The sequence below is a fragment of the Gnatocerus cornutus genome, chromosome 1, assembly GCF_029298725.1.
Source record: "Gnatocerus cornutus isolate USDA-ARS CGAHR chromosome 1, icGnaCorn1.1, whole genome shotgun sequence".
In the NCBI taxonomy this organism is placed as follows: Eukaryota; Metazoa; Arthropoda; class Insecta; order Coleoptera; family Tenebrionidae; genus Gnatocerus; species Gnatocerus cornutus.
The window spans coordinates 10486935-10503330 of NC_142233.1; the positions used below are offsets into that span (position 1 = coordinate 10486935).

At 34.1% G+C, this 16396-nt stretch overlaps 1 protein-coding gene across 3 annotated transcripts; it reads right to left on the reverse strand.

Annotated features, from left to right (window-relative positions):
• Positions 1-387: 387 nt before the first annotated feature.
• On the reverse strand, positions 388-8265 carry Klp3A (kinesin-like protein 3A). Of its 3 annotated transcripts, none has more exons than XM_088030625.1 (12): positions 8020-8265; positions 7306-7970; positions 6836-7257; positions 2834-3909; positions 2565-2784; positions 2367-2515; positions 2175-2316; positions 1999-2123; positions 1829-1945; positions 1660-1780; positions 1459-1613; positions 388-1411 (listed from the first exon to the last, which is right to left on the reverse strand). In XM_088030625.1, exons 2-12 carry the CDS (start codon positions 7968-7970, stop codon positions 1337-1339), a joined length of 3267 nt encoding a protein of 1088 aa, XP_087886751.1. In that variant the 5' UTR covers positions 8020-8265; the 3' UTR covers positions 388-1336. The 3 variants fall into 3 exon arrangements, with proteins under 3 accessions (XP_087886751.1, XP_087886745.1, XP_087886759.1); XM_088030619.1 differs by having other exon boundaries at positions 1993-2123; XM_088030633.1 differs by having other exon boundaries at positions 1328-1418; positions 1993-2123.
• Positions 8266-16396: the final 8131 nt, after the last annotated feature.

The window sequence follows — 16396 nt, forward strand, 5'->3', positions numbered from 1 at the left end:
TTTCGTTCGAGAATTAGTCTCATCTTTACATAGACATAATTAGTTAACAGGGTGTGCAAATTCAACAAATTATTAGGCATTTTTGACACATTTATTAGTGACTTTTTCAGATTTCAGTAAAATCAACTTTTTTGTTTTTATACAAATGTCTCAAAATTGTTGCAAAAAAAAACATTATGAGAAAATTAGAATTAGAAAATTTTGGAGCACCTGTATACAGGTGTTTTTGATCGATTTGAATAATTTAAAAACTGTCTAATTGGTTGAAAAGTACCATCAAATAGATGTGTTGAAAACATTTTTTAACATTATACAGGTGTACCCCAATATCAGAAAACGTTTGACATAATGGCCAAATTTCGCGTTCGAAAATGTCAGTTTCCGAGAAAAAAATGTTAAAAGATTTCAGCAGCAATCGCTGTGCGCCACTGAATTGTTGGGGTGGGCAGTACCAATGTAAGCCCAGACCATCGAAAAATTGAGAATAAAAACGCTAACAAATAGCAAAATATTGCTTTATTAGAAGTTCCTGTCAGTTTAACAATAATCGTGGTAGAGAAATGTGCGTTTTACATTGTCAAATTGTTCAAATTTGGATTATTTTGACTTAGACTTTTTTAATTCTTTGCCAGTGTTTTTTTCAAAAGTATTGTGATAAATCTAAAGTTTTAAAGTGTTTTCTTTATGGATAAAACTTGGGTTGTCAGTCAAATGGAGAGCATTTGAACATTTTTCGTAATAACTTCTGGTAATTTTTTCGTTATTTCGTTTCTAATTACAATATCAGCGAGTCGAGGAAAGTCACCTTACAAACCAATCGAGATTAAAATTGGCTCTTTTGAGGGCTCTATTTATTTCAAACAAATTAGTTTTTGCAGTACTGGTGTACCGTACAAATTAATTCGTGTGTCCATGTTAGTTCAGATAAAAATATTGGTCTCGAAAGTCTTTTGATTGGGAAAACAAACAATAATAGTAATTTGGAATTACGATCAACATTTTATTCATTATGATCATATTTTATCTATTTTCTGTGGCCATTTTGGGACACCTATATTGAAATAAATAAATTGGAGCAATATGTTACTCATTGACGAAAGATAGTTCATTTTTATAGTAAAAGTTGTAAATATAGCTCATTTTAGGTTTTTCCCAAACACGTGCCTGTTGACGTAAATATTATTGTTTTACTTTCTAAAAGTGCTTATATTAATTGATAAATACATAAAACCAAACCATAAGCGAAATCAGCATAAATCCACGATACGCGGATTGTACCTATTATAAAAATAAAACTAATATCACATCGCTTGTAACGTCGCTCAATTAAGAATGTTCAAAATGAAGAAGAATCTGTCAAAGTCCGTTTCCGCTTCTCTTCAACGACCGGCTTACTAAACGACTCAGAATCCTGAAAACTGTATGTCATTCCTCTAGTGTTGGGTGCGGTTAACTTACCGTCCCATCCTCTTTGTTTACACATGAACTTGAACATTTGCAACTCTTCGTGCAGCTTCTATTCCCCTTTCGGCATCCACACCTCTTCGAGCAGTTACTCTTAACGCACATACAGCCGCCCTCAGATGTTCGTTTAATGGGTACAGGTTCATCATCTAAAAAGAAAAGTATTGATTTTGACCACTTCAGTTGAACATCTACCTAAAGATTTATTCGCTGTTCTTTTTCTCTTCTCGAGCAGCCATTTACCGATTGGAGTTTTCTTCCAATCAGGATCTCTTGAGATGTCATCGAATTCCTCCAAACTGCTGTTTAAATTTTCCTACAATTCGATTCGCATTAATGTGTCACATTATTTCTAAAAACTTACTTTATTGTCGAGGATGAACGTACTACCCTCCTTCTTCACCTTTATTCTCTTCATTTGCTGTATTGGTGTCTTTACATCGTCGATATCGTCGCTCCTTTGGGATTCTTGTGCCATGTGCTACAAAGCAAACAGATGAATTTATACAATTTAACTATCAATATTACAATTACTGTTATTGCATCCAACTTTTCTTTGAGGTTTCGATTTTCTTCTTCCAAGTTCTGTTTCTCCTGATCAAGTCGCTCAATATTTTCGGCTTGGATAGCACAGCGTTGTTGGAGCTCCTCATCAGCACCTAAAAACGATTTGGTAAAGCAACCAAAACCTCCAGAAGATTCAACAATACCTTTCATCTCGATTCCGCGCAACTGTCTTAAGAGCACTGCGATCTTTTCCTCGTAGTCTTTTTGAACCAAGGAGACGTCCTCTTCGTGTTTATGCTCCATTAGTTTAACCACCTTTTCCATAGCTGCGACTTTTTGATTCAACTACAATACAGAATTTACAGCGTTAAGAAAACCCTTAAAACAATTCTTACATCAGTCTGGTTCGCCTGTACATCAATTAGCTTATTCTTAGCCTTTACTTCTCTCCTCTTAATTTCGCGTGTCTCCTCCAACAAAGTATGCAAAGCGAATTTCGCGTCACCCATTGTTTGAATGTTGTCAAGCTTGGATTTTTTGTTTTCTGAAAAAGACAATTTTCAACTCATCATACACTTTGTTAACGAACGAACCTTCATCGGAATCTAAAATTTTCTGTTGGAGATCTTGTATTTGCACCGAGCGCAGCTCGATATCTTCCTCAATATTGCGGATTTGGGACTCATTCTGATCCGAAGGATCCTCTTTTAATTTGTCCAGTTGTTGTTGTAACGTCGCCCGATCTTCAACCAGTCCGCGTAAAGTTACCTCCGCTTCAATCAAATGCATTTGGACATCGACTTCTTGTTTAATCTATAAATTCGTTCAATGGAAAGGTCTGTGGTCACTCTAAACTACTTACCCAATGGCCAATCTTTTCTGTTTTTCCACCGTTTTTCATATCATGTGCGGCTTTTCTTAACGCCAGCGCATCTTTCAGTCTTTTATTCAGAGCAACTGCTTCTTCTACCTTTCTCTTCAGGACATTCTGTTGTTTACTGTGGATAGCTTCCATCTTCACGATCTGATTCTGCTTCTTTCTGTCCTCTTGTTTCAACTTGGCCAATTCGCGTTCTCTCTGCATCTTCCAGGTACGGAATCTTTCCGACTCTTCTCGCATCTTTTTAATGAGTTTAACTCTGGTTTGTTTCATCTGTAAGATTTCTTTGTTTAACACGTTTATTTTGTCGACGTCTTTGGCTTTCAGTTTGATGAGACGCGCTTGCTCTTGCACTTTTTTGTTGAGGTCCTGAATTTGGCCTTCGAGTTCGTGAATTTTTTTCTTCGTTGTCTCGGAATTCTTGGAGTTGCCTCCATGAGCGTTCTTCAGTTTCTGCATCAGTTCGTGCTTTTCTTTTTGGAGTGTCAAAATTTTTTCCTCGTTTTCAGCCATGGCGTTATAATCGACCAAGTGTTGGGTGTTGGTGGTTATTTGTCTCGCCAAATGTTCTTTAATTGCAAGATTTTTGGTCAATTCCTGCAGTTCTACATTGAGCGCCATTTGCTTATTTGTGAAATGCTCTTGATCCTTGCTTAAGTCAATTTCTTTACATAGATTGTCTTGACTACTGTGCAGATCAACAGTTTGTTCATGGGTTAAAATCTCATTCTCGGCCCTCTTCTGCTCAGCATCGATGCCAACAAACTGTTCTTTGATACTCTGCAGTTTCACCAGATGACTCTTGACGGCTTCAGCATCATTTTGGTTCAAACTCATGTTTATGTTGTCCACAGTGACATCGTATTCACTTCTCAGCTCTTTTATTTTCTTGTGGAGAGTTTCATTGGTGTTTTGAAGAATCATGATCTTTTCCAAGAGGCTGGTGTTGGTGTTGAAGGTATTGGATAGTTGGAGGGTAAGATCACGAATTCTGGTTTGCAGACGAAGGTTCTCTTCTTTTATGCCGGTTATTCCTTCGGAACCCAAAAGGGGGCCGCCTTAACAACGAAAAAAAACTCTTAGGATGATTGAACCCAAGCAACATGTCGTCGGTTAAGAGTGTAAACCTGCTAACTCCAGTAAGGCAAATTTTACAGGAGGTAAAAAAAACTTAAGAATTTAATTAAAAATTGATTTATAAAAGAAATCAAATAACGAACGGGTTAATACTATTCGGCTACGAATTATACATAGTAATAATTTAAAAATAAGTCCTAAATTAATACTTTATAGTATTCTATAATTGGAGATAGCAGGCGATCTTTCTATAAGTTGTTTTAAATTTAGGAGTTAGCAGGTTTTCTGAATGTAAAAGCGATAAATAAAAATGACTTCAAATATATTTACTGAGCAACGACGTTTTATTAGGAAAATTTAATAATATGAGTAGTAATAATTACTAAATTTAAAATGAATGTCTTGTTGTAACAATTATTATTAACCGTTACAGAAAAAAATATTTGTCACGTCAAAAAAAAAAATCAATATTAAGACGAAGAGGTCCTCGACTGTAGTAAACATTTTTTGTGACTCGTATTTAAATAAATATTATAAGAGCCAACTGTTATAGCCATCTAAAATTAATTTTGTAAACACGTAAAACAATGTCTCCTTATGCCCTGTTAAATCTTTATATTATAAAAAGTGGCCTTATCTTTAAGCTAATTTTCAAAAAGAAATTTAATTATTAACTATTTGGAAAACTACAAAGAACAATTTTTAAAGTCACAAAAATATCCAACATTTTATTCTTTAGAGTTAAATATTGAGTAAAATGTTTTTCGCAGCGTTGCGCAACATCATTTAAAATTAAAATGGACGAAAATTCCAAAAATGACCAAAAGTAGAGTTAGCAGGTTAGCACTCTTAACCGCCGATGTAAAAAAAAATGAATTGAATTTCTAGAACCCCAATAAGTGTATTTTTTCATGTAGACTCTAAAAATTTCACTTTTCAGATTTTTCCCACCATTGATTCCGTACTCTGTATGTTATGATTTGTTTTATCGTATTCAAGTAGAAATTGTACATTTGAAATTTGGTATTACATGACAGGTCTTAACATGTTCAGACAAGCTTTAACGTATTTAATGCCCGAAGTTATTAAACTACGCCCAGTTTCGTTTTCTGAACCAATGATAAAAATTACAAGGATGAGGCTAAACAGGTATAGTATATGAAGTAACCAGTACATAATTTCACAATAAATTTAAGCTTTACATTAATAACGTCTCGTAATATTTTCTCTAGGAATATGATTTAGAAAATAAAAATATTTATTTAAAATAAACATAAATTTTACAAGAGTTTTAAAATATGTTTCAAATAATTTCAGTCTGGAGCTAGTTTTAGATAACGCCTTGGAAAAGTCTCAAACATATACAGTGGATCGCAATTAAATGAATACAATCTCATATGTTCGCCTTTTTTTTTAATTTTCCATGAAAATCAACGCAAATTTATTAGAATATTTTTAGATAGGTATAGAACCGCATGAAAATAAAAGAAAAAATGACCAAATAACAAAAATAGATACAAAAAAAGAAATAAAAGAATAAAAAAAATGAATTTTGAACTGAAATTTGACATAAAGACTCCGATAATCGATGATCAGTAAAGAATTTTAAACAAAGCACACCTGATCCTTAGTTCCTGAAAAAGGTGACAAAAACATCGACATTTAGTGTTTTTTTTTGTACGAATTATTATTGTTTTATTTCTAATCAATAGTGAAAATGTGGATTTGGAAAAAACATATTTTTCTTTGATTTTTTCACATCTCCGGTTTACAGAGACCTCTTGATTATTGAGACAAAATACATTTTCCCGATGTGTCCCTATTAAGCGGAGTCCACTGTATTTTCAACGGGCAGCAAAATAGAAATGGCCCTAATAAAAATCGCTGTAAGGTGTGTTATAATTTACAATCTTGCAAGTGAACTATTAATAGATTCGTTTTAATGCCGGCTGCGCATTGTGCATTTTTTGATGTAGTTTCTGAAATTACCTTCAGAATATTTCCATAACGACTAGTTTTTAAGAAATAAAATTAAAAAGTCTTCTGCTCAAATTGCAAAATTCTTGCGGATGATTGTTGGTTTTTGGTGTGTGAAAGTTTTAGAACTAAATGAAAGAGAAACATGAAGAAAAAGTCTATCTATTGCACTATTACTTGATACGAAATAATTTAAAACTTAAAAAAAAAACAAATCCCCAAAAACCTGACGTATTGTATGTAGGTAGATAGTTCTGAATTGTATTCAATAAGCAAACAAAAGACATCATGTATAATTTAAAAAAAAAACATCTTTTATCAGTAGAATCAATAGAACAACAAATATCAGATAAAAGAAAAAGAAAAAAACAAGATAACACGATGCAACTCGGCTGTCTCAAGCAAAAACACAGTATCTGCTTTTTAATAAATTTTTCACTGGGCCTAAAAATGACCTATTTAAAACGCTTTCACAAATGATTTGAACTCTATTTCTGTCATTTATCTGAAGATTTTTCAATAACAAAAAGAAAAATGACAAGTATAATGTTAAAATCATTGGTGAATGCATTTTAAAAGTCCTTTCTAGGTCCAGTGGAAAAAAATTTTCAAAACAGATACTGTGTTTTTGCTTGGGGCAGCCGAATTGCAAAGATGGTTCAATAGAAGGAAAAGAGACGACGAGAACTACTAGAGATATTGCGCACACGAAAAGAAAAAAATTCCCGAAAGCACCGAAAAGGTTTGTTTTAATTAATGATTGTGGCATAGCTTGATGGATTATTTAGAAAATAGTATTCTAACCATTTTTAATAAATTTCTCATTCCAGCACGATTTTTAGTAACCCAAAATCATTTAAGAATGAAGCAAGAAATATGAATAATATGAATATAAATATGAAGAAATAACAAAAAGAATGGCACACATACCTTGCCCAACGATTTGCAACCTCAATTGCTGGATAGTCTTCTTCAGCAAGTTGATTTCAGCAGCCTTAGGATCTTGATTCACAATGGGCTTGTTCTGGATTTTGCGGGCTCTATCTGCATACCTCAATGTCGATAATGTTTCTTCGACATTGTAATCCGCCGGACTGACACACGCAATCATCAAAGTGATACTGTTGCCTCCCAATGAGTCTTTTAATAGGCGAGTCAAGTTACTGTCTCTGTAAGGAATGTACCCATTTTGATGCTTCTCGTCTCCCAACGCCGAGATCACGTTCCCCAACACTAGAAGCCCTTTGTTGATATTAACCCCTTCTTTAAATGTTGTTCCAACTGCCCCCGTTTTTTTTGGTCTTTCTGAACCAGCTAAGTCCACTAAATGGAATTTTGCAGTCGTTTCACTCCTGTAAATTAATACAATTAGTTTGAATCGTAACTTTTGAAATAGCTACCCGTCAGATTTGTTCTGCATCACCATATTCATAGTGAAGATGGCATGGCTCCTGGAACTTTGTGCGTTCATATTAGTCGCGCTGGTTGCCCGACTACTTGAACCTAACGCCAGTTTCTCAAAGACATCTTGAACAGAGTGGACAGGGATGTGAGTTAATCCAGGGATGTAGATGCCCTTGTTTGGGTCTTCTCTAATGTCGAGAACGCACTGGTCTCTCGGCTTATCAGACAGTAAGTCATAGAGGGTTTCTTGATACAACTCCATGAAGGAGACTGTTAATGTAATGGTGTGAGAAAAATCGTCTCTCACTCTAGTAAAAATATCTAAGACGGCCCGGGGGATAATCCCCATTTCTCCTACACCATCATACGTAGTTCCCATCGTATGGGTCTTCCCAGATCCTGTCTGGCCATACGCCAGGACGGTGACGTTATATCCTTTAAAATACCTGTCTATAATTTGTTCAACACATTTTGAATAAATTTCCGGCTGCGAGCTAGTGGTGTCGAAAACGTGGTTGTAAGTGAAGGCTCGGTCGGTCCCTTTAATCCTGACTTGATTTATATCAGAGTAAACTTCTAATGCGTCCTTGCAGGCTTTTGCAAGTTCATTAGGAACTAACGGTCGAACCCTCAGAGCCACTTGTACCGATTTATCAGACATCTAGAAGATAGAAAGTAGTTAAAAAAGACTCATAACTAGTCAAGCTTACCTTAATTATTCAAAAATGAACCAGACACTCGTCCAAAATAAAAAATTGTAAAATAAACGAACTACACAAGTCACAAGTTAAAACTTCACTCTTTAATCATCTCAAATGTGATAACCTTAACACAATCTAGTGTTGAAGTAATTAAGAAACACGTTAAAATCACACAAAAGTTACGTGACAAATTTAAAAGTTCGTTATGCACCTTGAAAACTACCGGTGACCGGTGAGAAGGAAAAGAAATGTTAAAATGACAGGCGCTCGCTAACGACTTTTGCTAGTTTTGAATCGACCAATCAGAGAACGTGATTTTTCAAACCATAGTGACGGGCAGCGACATGTTAGAACCGTGCATAATAAAAGCATTGGTGACCTCGAATTATTGTTGCGGGTCGAACAAACCGCTTAGAAAGAAAAATAAATAAATTTTGGCTTTCAATGTTTTTAGATATCAGTTTTAAATTTTAATCTTATTGCAATGTCGTTGTAATGATCTGTAACCCAATTCCGCCAAAATTCAAATGAACCGCCTAACTCGAGAACCGCGAAATTTAAATAAATAAAATGGCCGAAAATCGTGATCGTCTGGAACGGCTAGGACCTACGTTGTGTTGTGAAGGCGGATGTCCGTTAGATACAAAGCAGTGCATCGTTTTTTTTTTTTTGGGAAGAGCGTACCAATACAAAGAAATAAAAATACACCAGACCAAATGTGGTTTAACTTGTTTTATTCAGACTTTAAAAGTTTGAATGGTTTTGATTTAAATTTTACAGCTAATTGTTCAAGAATTACAAGCATTTGAACAGACGAACTGATCATGTTACAAAATTCTTAATAATCTTTAATGTCAAAAGAAGTCACTTTACAAAGAAACGTTTCGGTACAAAAATGCAATAAACAAATTAACGGAAAGTGAATTACCTCAAAAGAACTACAAAAATCTCCCATTCGCTCTGTTGTGAGTGTGATCAAACTACAAAAATTATTTAAACAAAATAACAATGAAAAACAACACACAATTTACCAAGTAGACATGTACAAACAATTTATCAATAAACATTAATAAAAGATAATTATTTTCAAAGGCGACACACAGAAACAGGACGAGATTATGTTTTCGGAAGACCCGAAGACAATCTTTCCTATTCCGCAAGCATATTACAGGCGGTGTCTTATCGAGAGTACTAACAAATTATGGCCAGATTAAGAGTAACCAACATCTCACCCGCGGAAGACCCGCTAGTTAGGTGAACCCTGACTACCCCGCGAGTCCCACGTAACAAGCTTCCAGCACTGGAGGGTTTTCGAAAGTCAAAATCAAAGTTTAATTTTGAATTGATCACACTCTGAAAAATCTACTAATATTAACGCGAGAGGCTGTTTGTTATGTTGAGTCTTTTGTGACGAAGAAAATCTAGAAAGGAGAATTGGGTTCGGACAAGTACAGAGCAGCTAAGAAAACAAGGGACATACATAAAATACATAAACATATAAATTTTCAGTTTCAGTTTCAATAAAATACAATGGAAGAGAAAGTCGTGGACTTTAGGAAAAATGTACTCGTTTTTGCTCACCAATGACACAGAGCGATTCAAAAAGACATTCCCAGTTAATTTGATGTATTTCACAATTTCTTTAAAATCCTATTCTATTTTTAATCCTTCGAACTCAACAGTATAAATTCCTTGAACTGAATCGAATAAAATTCAAGTTCCCAAAACTATCGGGTTTCCACGAATCTAAACTGCTTCTGCACGTGGCTTATCGGACGGTGGGCGAACACTGGTTGAATCCAGACGCTTACGTCATCGGAAAAACGCGTTACTTTAGAATTGTACAGAAAATAACTACTTTACATGATTCCGGAGTGACTTCCTTCTTAAAACAACAAATGACAAAAATTATTACATACCAAAAGGTGACAACATACAAGCGCCTCGACAAGAAGCCCTAAAAGAGTCACTACACTCCCGTCAAAGTCAATGGGTTTAAAAAAAAAGAAAATTATTTACAAGATTTTGACAAACTACCAATGAACAAAACACAAAATGAAAAATTAAAACCAAATAGGAATTAAAATTAACACTTGGAAAAATTTGGCGAAACGCACTCGATAACACAGCACCTTGGTAGTTCCGAAGTCGTACCAAGAATGATTGCCTCCGGCGTCGCCCGCCTCCTCCGCTGTGGCGGCGGTGAACTACCAAGTCCACCAACTTCTTAACGCAAAAATTCCTGCGGTCGTTGTGGCGCGAAAAGTTTGAAATTTGAATTTGAAGTGGGACACTACATTTTATTACTACGTTTTATGTGTCAGAGGTTTTTGGTCAAATGTAAGTATTACTGGTTGCCTATCTGCCTAAAATTGCATTCTTCGACCCAGACCTGACCCAGATGACCATTTACCAAGAAAACACGATTGAGTTAAATTTGTGTTGGACCCAAAAAAGCTAAAGCAGCCAGTTGAATGTTTACAAAAATTGTTATTTTTGCTTAGATTGCTTTAACAATGAATTTACATAAAAAAAAGTTGCTACGGCCACTTCGCTTAAGGAGAAAAAAATTAGTCTTCTAAACAAATTGAAAGACAAACCATTACTGAATGCAAAGTAAGCAAAAAAGCAAATATTACAGAAAAGGAGGTAAAAAAGTGAAGAAAAGTGCAATGCCAAATCCGGAATAATGCGAACCTTGGAGTAACTAAAGGAAAAATACGACAATTTAAAAACCAAAGCGCAGCGAAAACAAGCAGCAGGTAGTTGACACAAAAGCATTGACTTTAACTAAATAACCTAGATGGTGCAAAGTACCCGTCGCGCCATGATGTTCCTACTAAAGAAATTATAATTTATTAAATATTATAATATAAATAAATTATAATTTATTATAATATCTTTGGTTCCAACCTTAGATTAGTTAGAGTATAGATAGCCGACTCTATCACTCTCATTTTGATACCGAATCTAGCGCAATCTATAAAAATCTGGCCGTACTATTTTGAAGAGTCTAGACAACAACCACACCAAATGTGGTGTTTGTCTTTGCTAACTAAAACATTGGTTTTTCTCTTTGCTATTTTAAGAATAGGTTTTTATCTTTGCTATTTTTTCTTTTTATGGATTTGATAGAAATTAAAACAAAACAAAATATAAAATAAAAGTGTATATTAAAAAGTAATAAACGCAATAACAAGTACTGGAAACAATGAGTTATGATAACTGTGTTAACACATCCCACATTTTCAATACCTAATTCAGGATCATATGGTTCAAACTATTGGGAAAATTGGCGAAGGGTGCGACATCTATCGTCGTTCGTCTGAAACGCCGAAACGGTGAACAACAAAAACGGCCTGTCTTTGAAAAGTTTTTTTGAACCGTTTTCGTTGTTGAATTTTGCAAATTAACAATTTGAAATACTTTTACTTTGTGTCTAGGCCCTTTTCTGCGTATGACAAAAGTGATTTGTCGTTTTGTGTAGTAATATTCAATGGTCAAATGTGTCATTGTTCAAGAGTAAATTGGCAAGAAATGTTAACATAACTAAACGAATCAGGTTCACTGACGCTGTTAAATGTTGGAAGAAGTCTTGTAGTAACAATTGGCAGAAAACGCAGGCACTAAAATTACAAAATTGAAAAAAGCCAAATACAGCTACGTTGATGTTAGTTTATGGATTTTACTTGCAAAAAAATTGTTGGAAAACATTCAATAGCCACAGGTGCATCATTTCCGTGACTATTATATAAATATGTAACTTTCTTTTAAAACCAGAGCCGAATTACAGAATAAAATCGTCAAGAACTATTAATCTGAACCGGCATAAGTCCACAACAGCCTTCTTTTAAATGTCCGAAGAATGCTTGTTTCTTTAAGACAATTATCTGCATCGAAGGGCATTTTAAACAAAAAAAAATGCAAATTTTTGTTGCTTGTTAGATATTGTTGTTCACCGTTAAAACCGCCATTTTGTAGTTTGGTGGCGCCATCTATTGACACCCGAATAGCCCCCAATACAATGATAAACTCAAAATATGATGATTAATCAATTAATTACTAAACAAACACGTTTTCAACAACTAAGAGAAAATGTTGAATAACAAAATCCACTTCATGTTTTAAAGGAAAAAATTGTATGTTGAAAAAATGTATCAAATTCAATTAAATCTCCCAACGTATACATTTAAAAAGAAAAGCATAAACTAGAATATGTGAAAAATGGAGGTACACGCTGGTACTCCATATAAATTTAACAATAATTACATGTATACAAATACACTATCTGTGTAAGATCATTCGTAAGGATTGACCACAATCAACTCAAGTTAACAATTATTTACCAGGCCAAATTTAAAGCAGACTTTTTGGACATATTATCACCACACCCAGGAACACAACACCCTGTTCCTCCTGTAGTCATATTCACAAACAACATTATGTTAACTTGGGTAATTAAACTACTAAATTATTTACACTACACAACGTTATCACTACATTAGACACTAAACTAAAACGAAATTAAGAAAATACACAAGGAAATTCGGAAAACTCTTAACGAAAGTGCAAATCAAAATGCAAGTGCAAATTTGCAGACTCTGCACAAATTTGAATTCCAAGAATCTGTCAACGACTGCTGCGCTTGAATTAAAATACCAAGCGCCACCTAGATCAGAAGCCGGAAACAATAATTTATGTTAAGGCCAGATTTTTATAGATGGAGGTAAAGTAGCTGAAAAGTTCATCCTATGGAGTGCCCGTGCCTCACCGTGCCTTGGTTCCAACTCAACCAGTTATATTGGAAATAGTGGATTCAAATTTTTAGGCAACCCGCAATTCTCAAGTGTAATGTTTTACGTGGTTTTACCAGTGACTTGGTTTTACCACCGTTTTACTCTTGAAGTAACTGTTTTGCGCACTAGACTAAAAAAAAAACAACGAAAAAACACTGTTAACAAAATAATGTCAAAGTTTATTCTCTTTTAAATTACAAAGGCCATAATTTAATTTATAACAATAATAAGCTCTGCACTTCCTGTAGATTTCAATGTACTCCGAATTTAAAACAGTAAAAGTTCTTTCGCAGTGATTTTTACTATCCGGAACATTAACAATCAAAACGGTCCCAACATCTTGAATGCCGTCAACAGTCATTTTCATCAGTTCTTCCCGACGACAAGCGCGACTTACTCCCAAAATTAAAGCTGTCTGAAATATTTCGAAATTTACTTATTAATATTAAATAAACATGACGCAAAATACATTCATTAATAAATATGTTTCGTCACTGGCTTCTTTAATAAATTTCGTGATATCTTCCTTGATTAACATGCGAGACTTTTTTCCTCTGTATCCAACTGATTTAAGATCCGGCACCAACTTCGAGAATTTTTTGACGTCAATGTTTTCTTTGATATTCAGAGTGACTTTCAGCATGGAAAAAATAAAGTTGGTGGTTTTACCTTCCTGGACTTCTCTTCTAAATATGATAGTAATACGTTTTCTGTAACTTGCAATACGTTTTTTTTCGTGCACCATTCTCGAAATTGCATGTAGGCTTTCTCCTACATGGATTTTGATTTACAAGGGAAAGATTGGATATCGCAGCAGCAGCAACTGCTTCCACATCGTCGTCTTCGCTAGTAAAATCCATTGTTTGCACTCCAAAATTGGAAAAACGCCAAAAAACGGTTTTTTGTTTATGAAAACAACAAGTGCATTTCCCTAGATACGCGCGACGCTGGTAACTCTAATTTCTGCAATTTTTTTTTACAGGAGGAGTTTTATTTGATTACTAGCGGTTGTAGAAAAAATATTGTTTGTATTTCGTGGCTCATTCGTGTTTTTATGGCGCTTTCGAATGCCTTTACGGTCTCGACCTATCGGTCTCGACCAAAATTAGCATTCTTAAGCGCCATTAAAAAAACACTCATTTTGCGCACTTAATACAAAAATAACTATTTTTTGAAAAATAAACAGTTTACAAATACTATCGCGGAAACAAAATTTCGAACATCAAATTGATTGATGTTTAAAAATTGTAAACTGTCCTTTGTCTTTATAACCTTAAAATAGTAAGCATAGTAAGATAGTACTATCGCGGAATCAAAATTTCGAACATCACTTTTTGACATGGCAATGTAAAGCAAGCTTTATTGTCATTGTGACTGACATTTAAAGTAAATTTCTTACACTTGCTGTGCCGTTTATAAATTTTAAGGTTATAAAATCAAAGGACAGTTTACAATTTTTAAACATCAATCAATTTGATGTTCGAAATTTTGATTCCGCGATAGTAACAAAAAAAATTAGTTTTCGTAAACTAACTAATCTAAAGTCGATTTAAAATGATAATTGCTAAATAATATACAAAGTAGAATTTTCTGTTAAATGCATTAAACTAAAATAACTTATTTATTTGTATTTTTAATCGTAGATCTACCTAAAACTGTGCGTTCATTTTATAGATACAATTTTATCTAACTGACGTAGGATTAAAATAAGGATCTAAACATTACATTCAAACAATTTTCATAAAAAAACACATTTTTAATTATTATTTATCAATTCTAAAATCTTTACGTCAAAAGGATGCTTCAATTATATTATATTATCGCTTCAATGCACTTAATTGATGCATTATTCTTGTTACTATAAAGATTACACATCAGATTCAATTTAAAAATAACTTTTTCTAACACTAATATGTTATACTGTTTCTATGGTGCATAAGAACTCACCTTTTATATTGCTCTTAAAATACGCTTTTTTTTATAAAGTACGTCGTCAATGGCAACGTATCTTATAGAGTTATAAAATACGATTCAAAAATTTACTTTATTCATTTTGCTTACATTTTTCATAAAAGTTAAAAGTACAGTAATTGAAATTTTGACCGACGTTGTTAGAACTAGCACATTTCTCCCGTAACATCGTTAATGTGTTTTCAACTTCTTCTGCAAATACTTCATTCACAGTTGCTCTTGGAATAGCCGTTTCATTCTTAAACTTTTTTCCAGCATGTTCTTCTACTTCGACTACTTCATTCCCAATGGCGCTCGTAGTATTAGATGTTCCATTTCCAAAAACTTGTCTTGGCTATCTTTAATCTTTCTCTCAGCGACTCTTCAATATAAGATTCTGCTACTTTTGCAGATTCCCATCCTCCATGTCTCTTCAAGAACGTAATATCTCCCCCTACATTGTAAATTTTATTATATGTTCTGAATAATAAACTGACTACTCACCAGCATTAACAAAAAGAGTCGCCGAAGTGCGGCGAAAACAATGCCCAGTGTAACTCGATGGATTTTCTAGTTTAAGATACGTTGCGATTTTCTTCCCCAAAGGTGTTGATTCCCACACATTGGCAGCTGCACTTTCCCTTATTGTAATGTAAGAAAAATCTTGTAGGTGATTTTCTTGGGTGCAAAACAATATAACGTCTATATAATTCGATGGGATTAACCCCAAAACCTTCACTAACAATGGTGAATCGTCGTTCCTTATGGGTTTTAGAATCCGGAATAATGATATTTATTGTGTCACCACAATCATGTACGTCACTGAATTCCATAGCGGCCAATTCGGCTTTTCTACAGGCTCCAACAACTCCGAAGATCAGTGCAACCTGAAAAATTTCATAAAATTTATGTCGAAGAATAATTTATTCCTTACTTTGACAAATAAATATTCCCCTTCATCCGCTTGTTGTAAAAATGTTCTAATTTCCTCTTGTGTCAAGACCTTGGACTTTTTACTGCGATAACCAACATTTAAATTTTTTAAGAAAGGAATAACAGCACCAAACTTGTCAATTTGTATGTTGTCTTTGGCTTTTAGTGTAGCCTTAAGCACTGAATACTCTGGCCACAATGAGGCTGGTGACAACTTTTGCGACTAAAAAGTAAATGTGTTAGTTTTTCAAAAATGTTCCATTTCTATTTACGCACTTACCCTCATATCCAGGAATGTTAAAATGACATCTTCCGTTACTTCCGTGATGCCATTCTTATTTTTCCAGTCATGAAATGAATGATACACTTTCTCGTAGGCGAGTTTTGATTTTGCAGGTAACAAATTGCCCCGTAATTCTTTACCTTTTTCCTTAATTTTTTGAGGAACACGCTCGCACATTTTAACCGATGCAAATTGTTTTTTTCACAATTTGTTTACTGTTACTATAGGAAACCTACCACCGCACCCTTTACCCACCACACTTTGACACATTTTGCTACAATTAAGAATTTTTTAATCAAAGAAGATTTTTCATAAAACAAGCATTAGTGTTAGAAAAAATCTTAAAGACTCGCTCGGATTTTAACTACGGACTCGATTTTTAAACTCTCTATAAAACACTAGTTGTCTTAATAGCTATTAAAGG

Bases quoted from the DNA above. Each gene is read 5' to 3' on its own strand.
- Klp3A (XM_088030619.1), bottom strand. From the start codon at position 7,970: ATGTCTGATAAATCGGTACAAGTGGCTCTGAGGGTTCGACCGTTAGTT. The intron at 2,785-2,833 runs GTAAGTAGTTTA...ACGAATTTATAG, and splicing joins CAGAAAAGATTGGCCATTGG to ATTAAACAAGAAGTCGATGT. The intron at 1,614-1,659 runs GTAGATGTTCAA...TTTTCTTTTTAG, and splicing joins AACAGCGAATAAATCTTTAG to ATGATGAACCTGTACCCATT.